Source organism: Mauremys reevesii, linkage group 3, assembly GCF_016161935.1.
Source record: "Mauremys reevesii isolate NIE-2019 linkage group 3, ASM1616193v1, whole genome shotgun sequence".
NCBI classification, from domain to species: Eukaryota; Metazoa; Chordata; order Testudines; family Geoemydidae; genus Mauremys; species Mauremys reevesii.
Genome location: NC_052625.1, coordinates 152559508 through 152575498, shown reverse-complemented (window position 1 = coordinate 152575498; position 15991 = coordinate 152559508). Strand labels below are relative to the sequence as shown.

The 15991-nt window shown below is 40.1% G+C and overlaps 1 protein-coding gene across 3 annotated transcripts in view; it reads left to right on the top strand.

Moving 5' to 3' along the window:
- KCNQ5 (potassium voltage-gated channel subfamily Q member 5) overlaps positions 1 to 15991 on the top strand; it is a 480883-nt gene that overhangs the window by 448084 nt on the left and 16808 nt on the right. For all 3 annotated transcript variants that reach the window (XM_039530234.1, XM_039530236.1, XM_039530235.1), the window contains 2 exons: positions 3094 to 3314; positions 12328 to 12436. In XM_039530234.1, coding sequence (XP_039386168.1) covers positions 3094 to 3314; positions 12328 to 12436 — 330 coding nt within the window. The remainder of the gene's footprint in view (positions 1 to 3093; positions 3315 to 12327; positions 12437 to 15991) is intronic.

Sequence of the window (15991 nt, the reverse complement as noted above, 5' to 3'; positions counted from 1 at the left end):
ACATGTCCATAAAGTTTTTGCTTCATAGGATTTCTCTAGAAAATAATCATTTGATTTTCTTGCTTGAGTAATAATTATTATTATTTTTTACCTCTGGGTACAGCAAATACAGTATATGGGGAGCATATGTACAGAGATAGTACCTATAATAAGAAATACATTTGCATTATGTAATTCATACATGCTAGTGTGAATACATTGTAGTGTGGCTATTAAATGACTGCCTCCTAGATTACATTCTCATGACAGTTTATAAACAAAAGTTACTGAGAGTTGAACGGAGCCTTGAACTGTAACTGTTACTGTAAAACAAACCTTAGAACTTGCTTTTCTTTCAGATTATAGGTTCTGAGGGTCTTTTGTATTCAGTACACTACAGGATTTAGTGTTCCAGGTGTGATTAATATTTTGCAATGGAAAGAGATGACATTTCCAGTATCATCCCATGTTTGTTTCAAAAATTGCTTACTTTGGGCAGGGGGAGAAAGGGATTAGATTGAGAAATTTCAGAAACAAGTATTCTTTAAAGGGATATAACATGCCATATTTGTCTAATGAAGATCTTTCTACTGATGTTTTATAGCATTCTTGAAACTGACCTCATTATAAGCTGCTCAGCATGTGCTTTGCTTGCCGCCTACTGCCTCTCAGCCAGTCTCAGCTGTATGAGACATAGTACGATGCATGGACAAAGATTGTCTGATTATCTGAAAATTTCATAACCTCAGAAGCTCATGTGATTCCATTTCATATAGTTACATATGAGAACCCTGTCTTTTCAGAATATAGTTTGTTAAGCAGATAGACATTGAACAGTACATTTTAATATTTCTTTTTAGTTGCAAAATACATTTCTGTTCAAAACACTTCTTTTTAGTGTCTTACAGTAAAACACAGGGACCACGAGGGAAGACGAATAGGCTGCATCTCAATGTAATGAACAACAAGCAGATAGTCTTTGCCATGACCCCAAAAAGGTTTATTGCCACTGGAGCACCATGTCCCTTTTGCTAGAGTCAATAAATTCACACGAGGCTCTCCTATGAGTGGCCAGTCATGGATTCGCAGGGTCTGGTCTATGCCTCAGCCTTTAACTGGTCTCCTTAGGAATATCCCATTAGTGTGCTTGACTCCAAGGATCCCTACTGTTCCACAGGAACAGACCAGTGGCCTCCACAACTCCAAAACTAGACCTTCAAGCCCCACCAATCCCTGTCTCTCGATGGCTGCCTGCAGCAATCCAGCCGAACCAGACTTCTGCAAGATACTTTCCCCCTGCTTCAGGGCACAGTGCTCTTCAGTAAATATCTGCAGCAGCACCAGGCAGACTTTTCAAAATAAAGTAACGATTTATTAGTGACCTGGAACACAGAGGCTGAAAGTCTTTGGGTTACCCTGAGAGAGGCAGATTTAGGACAGGTTTCACACTGGGGGGAGACAAGGTTTTGCCATGCCCTATTTCCTCCTATCTCCTCTGCCCCATTCCCTTTGTCTCTAAGTCCCCAGTGAGCTTCCTTGTGTGTGTGATCTCTGCTTTTCTTAACATAAACACCTGACACCTTTGTGTCTTTGTTCTCCAGATACAGCCATGCTTTGTTCACACGTCCAGCTACTTCTGCAGCTAGGAGTTAATCTTTGGTTGTTGAGATTCCCTTGCCTCAGGAGGATCTTCCATTCATCTAGGTTGAGTCCAGCCCAGTTCCTAATGACGCATTCCTACTACCCCAGACAGCTACACGGCCCAAACACCTCATACCTCCTGCTCAATTCCAGGAAAAGCAATTTAACCCCTCTATATCCAGTAGGTAACAATAGAAAGACAGATGGGGACACACATGTTGTTCATAAAAATATTACAGAAAATTCCCACATTTGTGATATAACCACAATACAATTGTGTCTGTCAACCCCATCCCTTGCAAGAATAGAATCATTGTGCAGGAAAACTCTCCCCTTGTATAGATTATTGAACTTAATCACATATATACAACACATCTTCATGCCTCCAAACTGCATACTCAGGTTCAAAGTGGATTACTCCTTTCCATTTCCTATTTGTATCCCATATGTAAAATAGTGACAATGAATAGTTCAAATTATAAATAAATAAAGATGGAAAAGTGTTACATGAAAACAGCCAGAATGATCAAATCATGTACATTACATAGCACATACAAACATGAACAAAGCTGGATTGTACATTTTGTAAATTAGGAGCTCCCAAAATCTTACCCATGGGTAAGTAGAAGAGAAAAGTCACATATGCATGAAGAAAAACATTCTTCCTGTAGCTCTCCCAATGTACAGGCCACCTTAGATCAAGCAGTCACAATCACTAGCATAGCCAGGCTATTGCAGCTGACTAGTCCTAAAGTACCATCTGCTAGTGGCTGTTCCAGCTGATCAGTTCCCAGCTCAAAGACAGGAAATTACTTTATTAAACATACAGTATAATATCACATTTTTGTGAATCAGCCATCACATCAATAACATTTCTGTGGGAAGGGTTGTTCATTTTGGTTTTTGTCTTGTCCAAATGAATGCTGTAACAAAGACTTTTAAATTTATGTGATCATTAATAATGTGTATGAAATGTTGGAAAATGTCATGTCTTGAAAATGCATGAACATAACAATAACATTAATCTTGCTTGTTTAAAAAACAAAAACTACATGGCATGCAGAAATAATAGAACAATTTGTCTTGTTTATCTGTAGAGATGATCAAAAATGCACTGAGCTGGGCTGTCTTACATGGAAATATATTTATAATCATCTAAAATTTAAGTCCTAACCTTAAATGTATGTCTGTAAGGTTAAACCATTATTACTGGATTACATTTTGTTAGATTTACTATACACTCTCACTGCAATCACTTTACACTATCAATGATAATGTCTCTATAGAATTATACTATTTTCAAATGAGCGTTATCCCAATGAATGAATATATTCCATGAAACACTGGTTAAAAATCTACATTGTGCTATCTTTAGTTTAGTTGCTGGAAATAAATATATCTATATGTTTAGGCATTACAAAGGAAATTGGAATGAATTAAATATGAAATAATACATCTTTCTCTCTTTCACAGCCAGAAGTTAAGTTTTAAAGAGCGGGTACGGATGGCTAGCCCAAGAGGGCAGAGTATTAAGAACAGGCAGGCATCAGTTGGAGATCGACGGTCACCAGGTACTGACGTTACTGCAGAGAGCAGCCCAACCAAAGTGCAAAAGAGCTGGAGCTTCAATGACCGAACTCGTTTCAGACCTTCACTGCGTCTGAAGAGTTCTCAGCCAAAACCAGTGGCAGATGGTAAGATATTTTTCATGTGTATTTTCCATTATACCTTTTCTCCATGTCCCCTTTACCACAAACCGTCCAGACTTCCATGACCATCCATTCTCCACAGTTCTAGGAAACCACTGCAGATACTCAAATTTGGAGAGGGGGGTACTGGAAAGCTGGCTTCCCGACTAGATTAGAGTTCAAGCTGTCGTGCTTTTTCTGTGGTGTACTGTTTGGTGGCAGTGCTAGTGGTGAGCTTTGTGTCTCTGAGCAGAGGAGGGAGATGTACTATTATATGCGTTAACTTTTCATTTTCTTATTTTTGTGATTTTATCTTAGGCAAATTATGCATAGACCAACTTTAACAGATAATAGATAAACAAGATCGTGGTTTTGTATAAGGACATTATAAAGTGTCAGAATTTCCCATAGAATGGAGATTTCAAGTTTCGTCCACATTGGCTCCTGTTTTAGGGAAGGTATAGGAGAGTCATAGGACCTGAGGTTATGCCTCTCCCCTTCTCCTTCAACCAGTCAAGCACTTTCACAAAGATCCCATTTCTCCACTAATGTAACCCTCACTTCATCAAAGATCTTCTTCTATGATGCCGCATCAACATGGACTCAGTGGCCCCTTTAGTCCAGGAGAACCAAGGATGCGGAGACCAGATGCAATGCTAGAGGACTAAGATAGCAAGGGAGCCTAGTGACAGCCAAGAATAGGGAGAGCCAGGCAACTTGTAGTCTGTCAAAATTCCACTGGAAATATAATCAATTTCAAAAAGTGAGTTAAAAGTAGTTTTTGGTATTACAGTTGCCTGAGTGTTCCCTGGCAATTTTAAGTTTCTATAATTTTCCTATTTTATAAAGATTTGACTTCCCCCTGAAAGGCCCACATGTAAACAATAGGATAGGGGAATACAAGGGAAGCAGCAAAATTGACTGTACACAAACTGCAAAAAGGAAACCAATTGACAAAAATAGAGAGGTCGCTAATCTCTTTTCATGACAATAATCATGTATGCAACTTCTAATAATTGTGGGTAATAAAAATAATCAGACAAGAGTGTGATTTAGCTATCTGCATCCCTTTAATACACCACAGACCACAACTAAGAGCCTCCTACTCAACAGACCTCTTCAGGAAAAGCCTCAGTAAATAATCAGGGTTAGCAACATTCCCTGCACGGCTGAAAACAAAACAAGCAGACCATCTGAGGCTCAGCAATCCAGAGACTAGGGTCCTTCTCTGAGCATCCTCAGATGTACAAATCCTGAGACTTTCAGCTTGGGGGTTGAGCCCCCCCTGCTGATCTCAACGGCTATGATAGAACAATGGAACAGAAAGGGGTCAGTAAGATACAAACCAGAAAGGTCTTTATAGGTAAAAAAAATCAGTACCATGAACTGCACCTAGACATAAACTGACAACCAATGCAGTTTGCTGAGCACAGTTGTAATATTCCTTTTAATTTTTACCACTCCTATCTTTCATTCTCTAGCCACATCACATTGAGGGATTAATTTCCTTTTTACCAGCTCCCCATGCTCATCGAACAAACTTTGCAAACATTGCCATATATTTTCCCCTAGACATACTGTAACTTATAGTCTTGAAGCCTCATCAAAATAAGTAGGAACTTCCCGTTAAGTCTTTGTTTTAGGGAAAAGATGCCATGAATTGCATCTGCAGGAATCTCTACTGATAAAAACTAAATATAGTTTATAATTCTTCACAATACACTTAAATACTTCCCAGTTCCTCAGAGTAACCACAGACTGTATGCATGTCAGCAGTTTCCAGCTGCACATCCACCATTATGTACAACAGCCAATAGATATGTCCATTTCTCTTCTGCGGCAGAAGGAGCAACAGCTGTAAGTGACTCCAGCTTCTTGGTAAAGTTTCCACTGTAGGATTCAGTCCAGCAACCTCTGGGATCAGTGTCATCAAACTGATGTCCAGCTTGCTTACTACTTATAGGCAACACTTAGCAACCTCACACAGTACATTCTTCAGCCTCACTTTTATCCCTCAGATAGGCACTACCAACCTTGGTGTGTTCAAAATTTTTCCTCCCTTACTATGGATTCCACAGTTATTAAATGCTGTCTCCAGGTGGATGTTCAATAGACTGTGTATAAACTGCATGTTTAGCTTAGAGCATTTTTTCTTCTTACTGAATGGAACAACAGCATTTTACTTGTTGTAGTAATGTATTCTTCCCTCCCATGTTTTTGCTTTGCTTCCAACCAAAGCAAAAACCCTCCCTTTCTGGGATAAACAAACGTCCAAACACAAAACACCACACATATTTGACCCCCCTTGAGCCATGCCTTTTGCCACCTATTAGTGTAGGACAGGGGTCCCCAATGTGGTGCCCGCGGGCACCCTGGCGCCCACTGGGGTGTCTAAATGCGCCCACATACTGGCCGGTGGACGAGCACCTGCCGAAATGCCACCGACAAGCTGCGTCATCCAGAGGCATCACTGCTGAAATGTTGCCAATTTTCGGCGGGATTTTGGCGGCGACGCCTCTGGATGACGCTGCTTGTTGGCAGCATTTTGGCAGTGATGCCTATTGACGTTGCCGCTTGGCGGAATTTTGGCAGATGCTCGTCCACCGTGGCTCGTCGTCTAGCGCGCCAGAGAAAAAAGGTTGAGGACCACTGGTGTAGGAGCTCAGTGGTCCATTTCTTGTATCAGGGTTTATCTCTTTTAATGCAAGGCAGGTACCAATGATTGACTGACCACCACCACCACCACCCAGGCTAAAGAATTTCTTCATCCTTCCAGAACCAAACAACTCAATAGTCCTTTCTTACCTTGCTCTTCCATCCTTAACACAAGGGAGTGAAAAAGGCTTCCTCCCACGTTTTCTTGCAAGCTCTAGCCTGGCATCCCTAGCTAAACGCAGCTGCTAACAACAGGTCTCCAGTCCACTGCACTACTGCATTGCTTCAGGCCTTTCCTTCACTTACTTTCCCACACATCTGAATCTTCATCCCCTTAGTGCAGGATTCACTAACAGTCTCTGATTCTACTGAAAATCTTATCCCTTATAGGAATGAGAAGCTCTGTTCTCTCCTGCCTCATCGGGCCTTGAACAACTTACCCTTCCCTGTGTTTCCTGTCTCTTCACAGAACCTTTCCACAGACTCTCCAGGGCTGCTTCCCCAGCTCTCCTGGTGGAAAGCCCTACTCCAGGTCTTGCTGCGTCTTTGGTTTCTGAGGAACAGGACTTATTCCTAAATAGTCTAATAATCACCCTTTCGCCCATTCTGAGATGAAATTAGGAACAGGCTGTAGCCTTCTATAAGGGCCAACACACCCTGTTACATTGTAGTCCACCATTTTATTCCACCATTTTCGAGCCTTTGCAGGAGATATTTAGCATTCTCTGTAACCTAAAGTCGTTGCGCAGTTTATTGAATAAAACATCAAAGTGTTCAGTACTTGAGAAATTACAGACATATTTCATTTGATTAATTGAAAAGGCCTCCCCAAGGAAATAGTTGATTTCTGTTCTTATCTCTAAACTTAACGGCAGAAAGTTATAAACTCACATGAACTCTCTGCCCTTCCATTCCCCTGAGAGTACTTACATTGAATCCTCAGGGTGAGTAGATTATAAAAATCATGGAAAGAATGCAAATGTATACTTCATCCCCCATATACTCAGTTATTACCATATAATTTATATATTGTAAAAATGACAGCTTTTTCTTTCAATAACACACATCTTGCCCTCATCTAGAGTTTATTTGATCTGGGGCAGGTCTTTAGTTTAATTGTTTTTAAGCCCTCATTAGTTAGCAATTACTGGTTAAGAATTAACCCGTTTGGTGTCTTTAGTCTCCTTACTGGATTTGTATGATCTAATACCTTGGGATAAAAAGCTGTTGTGCTGTTAGCAATATGTTAATTGATGTCAGTCAATAGGGTAATATTTCTGTGATTGTTTAAACCGATAACATATCTCCTCTAATTTTCATATAGTTTACACTGTAATTAATTAGTAAGATCTTATAAAACATAATCCACCATTCTAATTTGAACTCTGTGAGCCAGATCTTCTTCTGCTGTTAATCAGCATCGCTCCATTGGTTTTGATAGAGTTATTTCAATTTACATCAACTGATGGTCTGGCCCTGATTGTGCAAACTTTACTCATATAGATGAGTACTCAGTGACTTCAAAGGGACTGTTTAGCAGTATGAATAAGGGTTGCACAATTGGGCTCTGAGAGGGAGAGAGAGAGAGAGAATGCAATGTGCTGTGGTACAAAGGTTTTACTTAAATGAATTTCATATGACCACACACTCATGAGTGGTGAAACCATGAATTGAGTGCCGATTAAGCCATTATACCATATTGCACGGCATGTATTCTGCATAGGCCACATATATTGCTATTTTAGGAATGCTTTAGAGTTTTAAAAAATGTTGTTGATACTGTCTTTCATAACCTTCTGTGTTTAAAGCCAAGTACCCTTATTACCATTACCCAGCAGCTGGAGTCTCTGCTTTTTTAATAGAAAGGGAGAGGGAGCCAAGCCCAGGACGAAGTTGGCCCTAATGGGGTGAGTGCTTGCAGGGGTGAAGTCATTGCTACTGCTAACCCTGACCAAAACTGAGCATTTGGGCTGAAGACTCTCCAGTGGTGACCTCACCCCCAAGGACAAGGGGTTTGGAATTTCAGAGCTCACACCAACAGAGCAGTTTTGTGGGCAGAGTACAACAAATGATGCAGTCAAAAATGCATGATATTTCCCCCACAGCTCTTCACTTTATCACATAGCCTGCACTTCCTTACATGGCTATACCTTAACATGTGTGCTGTTTACATAGGTATGGGGTATGTTTGGATGTATAGCTATATCGATACAAATCAGTTAGATATAGATTTTTTAAATTTTAGAATTTTAAAAGTTAAAAAGAATCAAAACAAAATAATCCTCCTTTCTTACTCTCCTTTTATGGCAAGTTAATAACAGATCAGTTAGTGATTCACTATTATGATGTTATCAGCAGTTTTAATGGTAGAATTATGGTGTATATAATTAACTGTTTTTAGAAAAAATTCTGATTCTCTTATCATCACTCAACATGGAGGAACTCCTTTTTAATTAAGTATTGGGAGCCATTCCATGAAATATTGCCAGTATTTCTACAGGGCATTTTTCAGAAGTTTAATAGCAACTAAAAGCTAACTGATAATTATTAGATAGGATCTTTATGTAAAGTTCATTATACATGCAGAATTTTAGATTTTAGGATCATGCATGAATTATTTGATAACCAATAAAAATAAGGCTTCTTATCTTAAAGAAATATTGCCTAAGCCCCTCCCCTCAAAGGGAGTTAGGCTTTTACGAGGAGGTACCTCCCTCTACAAGGATTCTCAGCTGTGAACTATCAGCTGGAGTTAAGCACTGACAGTCCTTTCTCACAAAAATTGGCGAGGGCCCTCTTTTACACATAGGCCAGTGGCTAGCACACTCAGCAAGGATATGGGAGACCTAGGTTCAAATTCCCACTCTCCATGATGTGGAGCATGGACTTCAACCCAGTTCTCCCAACTGTCAGGTGAGTGCCCTAACCACTGAGCTAGGGGCTTTTCTGGGATGGGTCTCCCTCAGCCTCCCCTGTTGAAGGTTCCACTTTGTATAAAATACTGAAATGTTCATTGGAGTAGGGACTTGAAATCAGCTCTCACACATTCCAGGTGAGTGCCCTAACCACTAGACTATGGAGTCAAAAACTCTCTTTCCTACTTGCGCTCTCTCTTCCTCAGTACGCCTACTGAATTAAGGCCCACAGGTGGGCAGTGTCCAATCTGAGGCTCCCGCTGGGGTTTAGGCATGAGCCGGGCATCAGGACTGAGCATGTCCTCCAGCAGAAATGTTGGCACCTAGGGGACTTGATCAGCAGAGACGGCACCTGGGGAATTTAGGATTACAGGGTTTGCCTACAGGGTTAGGTGGCAACTGAGCAGAGAGTTTGATTTTCTAAACATTTGGATGTAGGTGCCTAAGGTGGCACCTAAATCCCTTTGTGGAGCTAGCCCTAAGAGTTACATGTAAGGGGAAAATAATCTCCTGCATATGTTTATGTATACAGACCACCTTAGAATGTACAAATGAATTCAGCAATATTGTAAAACTTTTGAAAGTAAAATTCACCATAGTGTCATATGACAATGAGAGACTCACAGAAAAAGTCATTCTTCTAACACTGAAAAAAGAATGTTATTTGAATAAGGAAAACAGTGTTATTCCTGAAACATTATTTGTCTTTCTATCTGTCTAGCGGTACAACTTTTGCCTAGAACCTTCCCCAGACCCAATACTGCTTCACGCCTGCTTCATGTTTGAGAAATAAAACAATAGCCACATCCTTGCACACACACGCGTGCACACACACACACATTTTAATTAAGTTTAAAATATTAAACCATATTTTTGCAATTTAATGTCTCTATTAAATATTTATTACCTCCATAATATATAGTCAAAAGCCTGGTTTAAACTGATAGGAAAGAGTTTCAATAATTTGTGTAAATATTTGGAACACATACTATGTTGTACAGTTGTGTGTGTGTTTGTTTGATCTGAGCATACAATACCTAGAGTAGTCTAACATAGTATCTAAGAGCAACATTGTGTAGTATTTGTCCTGATGCTTTCAGAAACAAGATCAGACTTTATTGTTCATATTATTTTGGGGGTTCAGAGATAGACAGACTGAGTTTCTAGACTTTGATCAATACTGGAATATTGTTACTAGCACCTGGCTGTTCCCAGGAAACAAATGAAAGGGAAGAGGATAAAAGCTTTTCATTTCTCTTGAACAGGCAGATATGCTTTGGATGTCACTAACATTGTTAGTATAGTGCTGTGAGGAAGATCAGAGCAGTGTCAGTTTTACTGTAGCCAAAGTACATTGCTAAACAACAGAAAACACATATGGCATTTGGAAAATATAAATCAAAACCAAGGCATAACTTGTGCACCAAACCATATGACATACAGTTATGAATGCATACATTTTTATTTGCAATTTCTGAGGTTTCACATCATACTTTTATCCCATATATCTATGCATAATCATAAATGGCAGTGAAATTCATAAATGGAATGCATACATGTCCATAAAATTCCACTGGAAAGTTAATCAGAGCATAAACTTCTATTTCATCAGGAATGCAAAGTGGAAAAATTTCCAAATTCTTCTTAATGCATGCTTCCCAAACTTTTTTGGACACAGCAGCAAAATGAGGACAGACATATGCATGGGATTACAATTTTGTTAAACTTTAACACTGCCCATATATATATTCTCCTATACCAGGCATTTAATTGGTTCCAGTGTGGAGGTTACAGAGTTCCTTACCAGAGAACCCATTAACAGGCCCAGGGTTACAGGGCTTGTTACCATAAAATCCGTAACTAGCATCAGGTTTACAGTGCTACTTAACATATAACTCATAACACAGGGTGGCTCTCCTCAGCTTACACCCCAAGACTCAGCTCTATCTGAGTCCTAGCACCCTCTTTCCCCCTCCCCCCGCAAGGGGAACAGAGGGTGCAGCATGGTGGGACCTCAGTCCACAAGGGCTACAATGTCTGACCTCTGCCCATGAAGGCCACAAGGACTCACCGTGTCACATGAGCCCAAGGCTCATCACCAAAATCCCACGTCTTTTACCTCTGGGAACCATTCATTTTATTCTCTTAACTGCACTGGAAACCAGCCGCAAGTTCTGACGAATAAACACCACCACCCGAATACCTTAGTTAGGTACCAAGCGTGTTCCTACTCAGACCACTGTGGGTTGAAGGTACTGTGAGGAAGGCAAAAAACTCCCTGGTCCTTTGCCAATTGGCCCATGGGAGAAGAAATCCCTTCCTGACCCTGTAAATGGGCGATTGGTTAGACCTGTAGTATCTGTCAGGCCAGGTTCCCATTCCTAGTTCAGGTGGGAAAGGTGGGCAGCTGGAACAGAACTGAAAGAGGCTCCACAAGGGCCCTACACTGGCTAAATCCTGGGAGCTGGGAATGCTGGCCACTCAGCACCCTTCTCCCCCAACTGGCAATGGCTGCTAGCTCCTCCCCCGGGAGTCTCTACCTATTGTCCATTGGCAAACATCTCCCTTCCTTGCTGCTGTGGCTGTTTCCCTTTCACCAACAGCCCCATCAATTTCTCCCACCCGATGACGTGGGTGGGTGGCATTTCCAAGTCTCTAAGTATTATAAAGAAATAATCACATTTCTTATATAAATCAAATAAGGTTTATAGCTTTTCCTCAGCAGCATCATTGACATATTGTAGTGAGCTCCTACCATACTGGGAAACTCATGCTAATGGAAATATTAGAAAGAAAGAAGGCAGTTTATTAAGAAAAGTGCCTCTTTTTCGTGTTGGCTTAAATTTACAAGAACATTTTGTTGTGTATCTATAAATGTATTTTGAAGATATTTGTGTATGTGAACTGCCTGGAGAATTTCATAGATTGCACGAGTCTCATTCAATACCAGCTTTATGCAGATTTTTCTTTGCAATGTTCCACTAAAGGAGCTCTTTCATTAATTAAGCTACACTTAGAACAAGATCCAAGAATTTTATCATAGAGGCCACCATTTAGAAATGCACTTTATTTTAAACTGCAGAAGCCAGAATCTCCTCTTTCACTGGCTTTATACAGTTGTAATTTTATTGATTTCAACAGAGTTACTCCTGATTTACACCAGTGTAAGTGAGAAGAATCAGATTTTTAGCGACAATACCACTAGAATAAAGGGAGACTCATTTAGTGTGGTATTTAGGGATAAGGCAGGACATTCCAGAAATGGGGGAAGTTATTGGAAAGACTAAATCAGGGACAGAAGTGTGAAACACCTGGAAAGTTCAGCATTCTGTACGGTTTTCAGTTATTATTTTAATTATTAGTAGCTTTGGTGAACTTAAAATAATATAGCAGGATAATTACATAGTTTATTAAAACTAATTAATAATTTTGGCAAATGTATCCTGTAGCTGACACCACTCTTGGAACAGACGATGTTTGTGATGAGAGAGGATGCCAATGTGATGTATCAGTAGAAGATCTCACGCCAGCACTTAAAACCATCATTAGAGCTGTCAGGTGGGTGAAAAATACTTAGTGAAGAAATATTTGAGAGCTCTGTTATTGGCTATTGAAATTATTGTATGGCTATGTTTTTACATCACTAGTAAACATGCTAGTTTAATTCTCTCCCCACTGCTATTCAGCAATATGCCTACTAGAAGCTGAAATATTTCCACAGCTCTTTTCAACATTTCAAAAACATTATACAATATGGGTCTTATTTGAATGGGAAGAGAAAGTGAAGCTTGATTTACAATATACGTTCTGTAATTCAAAATACAGTCAACATACAGATGCAGCTTTACTGAATGTATGTCACCAGGTCTGGAAAAGTTACAATATTTCTCACTTTGCAGTGCTGTAGCTGTGCTGGTCCCAGAATATGAGAGAGTCAAGGGAGGATGACATAATATATTTCATTGGACCAACTTCTGTTGGTGAGAGAGACAAGGTTTCGAGCTAACAGAAAAGAAGAGCTCTGTGTAGCTGGAAAGCTTGTTTCTTCCACCAACAGAAGTTGGTCCAGTAAAATATATTACCTGATCTACCTTGTGTCTCTAATATTTCTCACTGTCAAATTGACACTGTGTATTGAATTTGCTTACTCCCAAATTTTTCTGCAATAGCATATTCTTTATGGTATAAGTTTCTTCTGGTGAGTTCAGAACACTTATAGTCCTGCAGCTAAGCAGAGCCTTGTTGATGACAATTCATTGATCTAGTTATGACTCCAACAGTTTTAAACTAATCTCAAATTCTGTCTTCTTTATCAAAGTGGCAAGCTGCACAAAATTACTTAAAGAGAAATATGCTCATGTAATGGTGAGTTTGGGAAGAAAAGAAGAAAAGAAACTGACCTAAACAACAGTGGCCACATTTTGATATCATGCTCACACATTACTTCTCAGGTAGTCCCATTAATTTCAGTAACAGTATCATAATATAACCCATGTTAACTAAGTGTGGGCCTTTTGCCCCCTGGAGTAACTGGACCATGTGTGAGATTTATAGTCTTCAAACTAATAGGCCTGATCCTTTCACTCAAGCAGTAGAGACTCATACATTTAGATCCAGAAATTCAGTCACTGCAGATTCCCCAGCTATGGGTACCATTACAGTCGCACAGAACTTCATACTTCCTTTACCAAATCAATTTTTATAGACAAGCACTGCCACTGAAAGATGAATTATTGGGGGAAATGCTATTATGAACTGACTGCAGTGTTTCTGAACAATGCACAGAGCTTATAATTTGCTATAAAACATTCTTCAGCCAATATAAGAAGTGGAAAAAAATTAAGTAGGATACCATAATTGATTTTATTTCACTCACTCTGTCATCAGCAAGTTGCAAAAGTTACATGAATACTTTTTAGATATTTTGGAAATTGGAAGTATTTCCCCTACAGATTGTATTTTTTCATGTGGTATTAGTAGAAAAGAATTTCTGCAGGGGAACAAAACTGTATATCACACTAACCATCCAGTATGTGACTGACCCATCTCTATTATCTAAGTAGTATTTACATGTGAATACATAGGGACAATCACATCCTTGAATGAGTGCTCCCACAGCTCCCATCTTGTGCATCTCCATGGCAGAATCTATCACTTTAGAGAAGAACATACCTCTGGCAGCAGGGGAGATCCATTGCTGTGTTTCAAAAGGCTATTCTCAGAAAGACAAAGTCACACCTCAAGTTTGTGCCCAAACTGCTGTAAAATGACAAAAAAAAAATTTGTTTTAAAATCCTCTGGAAGTTTTGAAATGAGAGAGGTAGTGCTGGTGCGCTGCAGAGGCAGTGGCTGCTGCATCTCCGGAGGCAGAAAGAACTAATGTGTTCTTCAGTGAAAGGACCTTAGCCAGCACCCATTGCTCACAGGTCTGACTGCCTCCAAGTAGCAAGGAAGACTGAAGACTCACTCAGTGGATCTGTTCAATAACAGTTCAAGCAAATTGGGCTCTCTTCAAAGTCATATACTTGAACTTTTTGGCTATAAGGGACATGGCTTCCTCTGCCCCACCTCTCCCAAGCTCCTATGCCAGGCCAGTTGAGGGAGGGAGTTACATGGGAAGACGGGGAAAGTTCTCCATAATGGTTGTATGTGTTTGAGGGGAAGTGTTAGGGCAATAGTGAATTAAGAGAAATGGTGCCATGTGCCTCAGTCAGGGCCAAAATAAAGGAATCAGTGTCCTGATTCCCCAGAGGATCATGCTATCACCATGGAGCTCTCAGTCAGCATGAAGCAGTTCATAATCCACACCAACCACCAGCAGAGCAAGAGCAGGACACAGATAACTAATATTTCAACCTGTGCATGGTATACTAGGCCCCTCTGTGGTGGCAGGATGGGCGGTATCATCTGAACCAGTCCTGGATCCCTGGACAGCAATTAGCTGTTAGTATCCTGCATTGAGAGACCTGCAGGCTCGACAGAAAGCACTGCAGTTTTTAACTATGGCCATTAACTCACATTTACCAAGCATGTAAAAGTCAAAAGGAGAAACTAATAAATTTGTTTACCATATAGTACAACATATCTGACTGTTTCCTGACAGTGAGAGCAACTAGGCTGCATAATATTGTCCCAATGGAAATGGTGGGATTCCTCCATTTCCTAGAACTTATAAAATCAGCGCTAAGAAATATGCAGTAGAGAATAACTGTGCAGTATGGCAGAGAAGTAAACTAGCTAACCTAGGAGGTCTTTTCTATCTCTAACTGCTGTATGTTTTTATACAGACATTTTCATTTGGTGTTAATATGAAATCCAAATAACATAGCTAAATGTCATGCAAAAAATAACAAAACATTTTTAGGTATTTGATTAAGATACTTACAAACTGCAAACAAAACAGTAAACGGACCCTGTTGATGGTGAATACAGTAGCCATTCGCGAGTGTATTTCTCACCATTCACTTTCATGCCGAAAAACATTTTTTTGTGGACAATATCTCGTTTGTTTGCCATTGGTAAAAGTCTGACGTGATTTCTCAAATGGCCCAGTGTGGTGTTGACAGTCATTTGGTCCACGATCTATCCAGTAAGCTACATCATCGGTACTGAAATCAACCGACATACCAGGATCTTTTCTCCTATTATTTACAGCATGAACAGGTTCAGTCTCTGACACATCCACACCATCTAGAACAATGTCTGTTTTACCACCAGGAGTAGGATGATCAGTTACAGTCTCTGATTTCCTCGCATTATTTCGATGTGCGTTAGTAGGACGCCCCCCTGGTTTAGGTGGGGATAAGTAATAAAAAGAGAACAGAAAAACAGGGGAAGAGTGTGTAGTGGAGTGTAAGGAAGTCTAACAAAGTTCTTATTTTTCCCATGATGACTACAGTACTTCGATGCTTTTTTTGAAATATCAAATATCAATTTTTTTCAAAAAAAATCTCATTTTTTTGGTGCCCCCTGCTTTGCTGGTGCCCTAAGCATGTGCTTAGTCTGCCTATTGGGTAATCCAGCCCTGCTTGAACACCCTCCTGCAGTGGCTTGCACTTCCCACAAGATCTGCCTCCCTGCTATTAGTTCCTGACCTCTTCTGCAGGCAGAAAA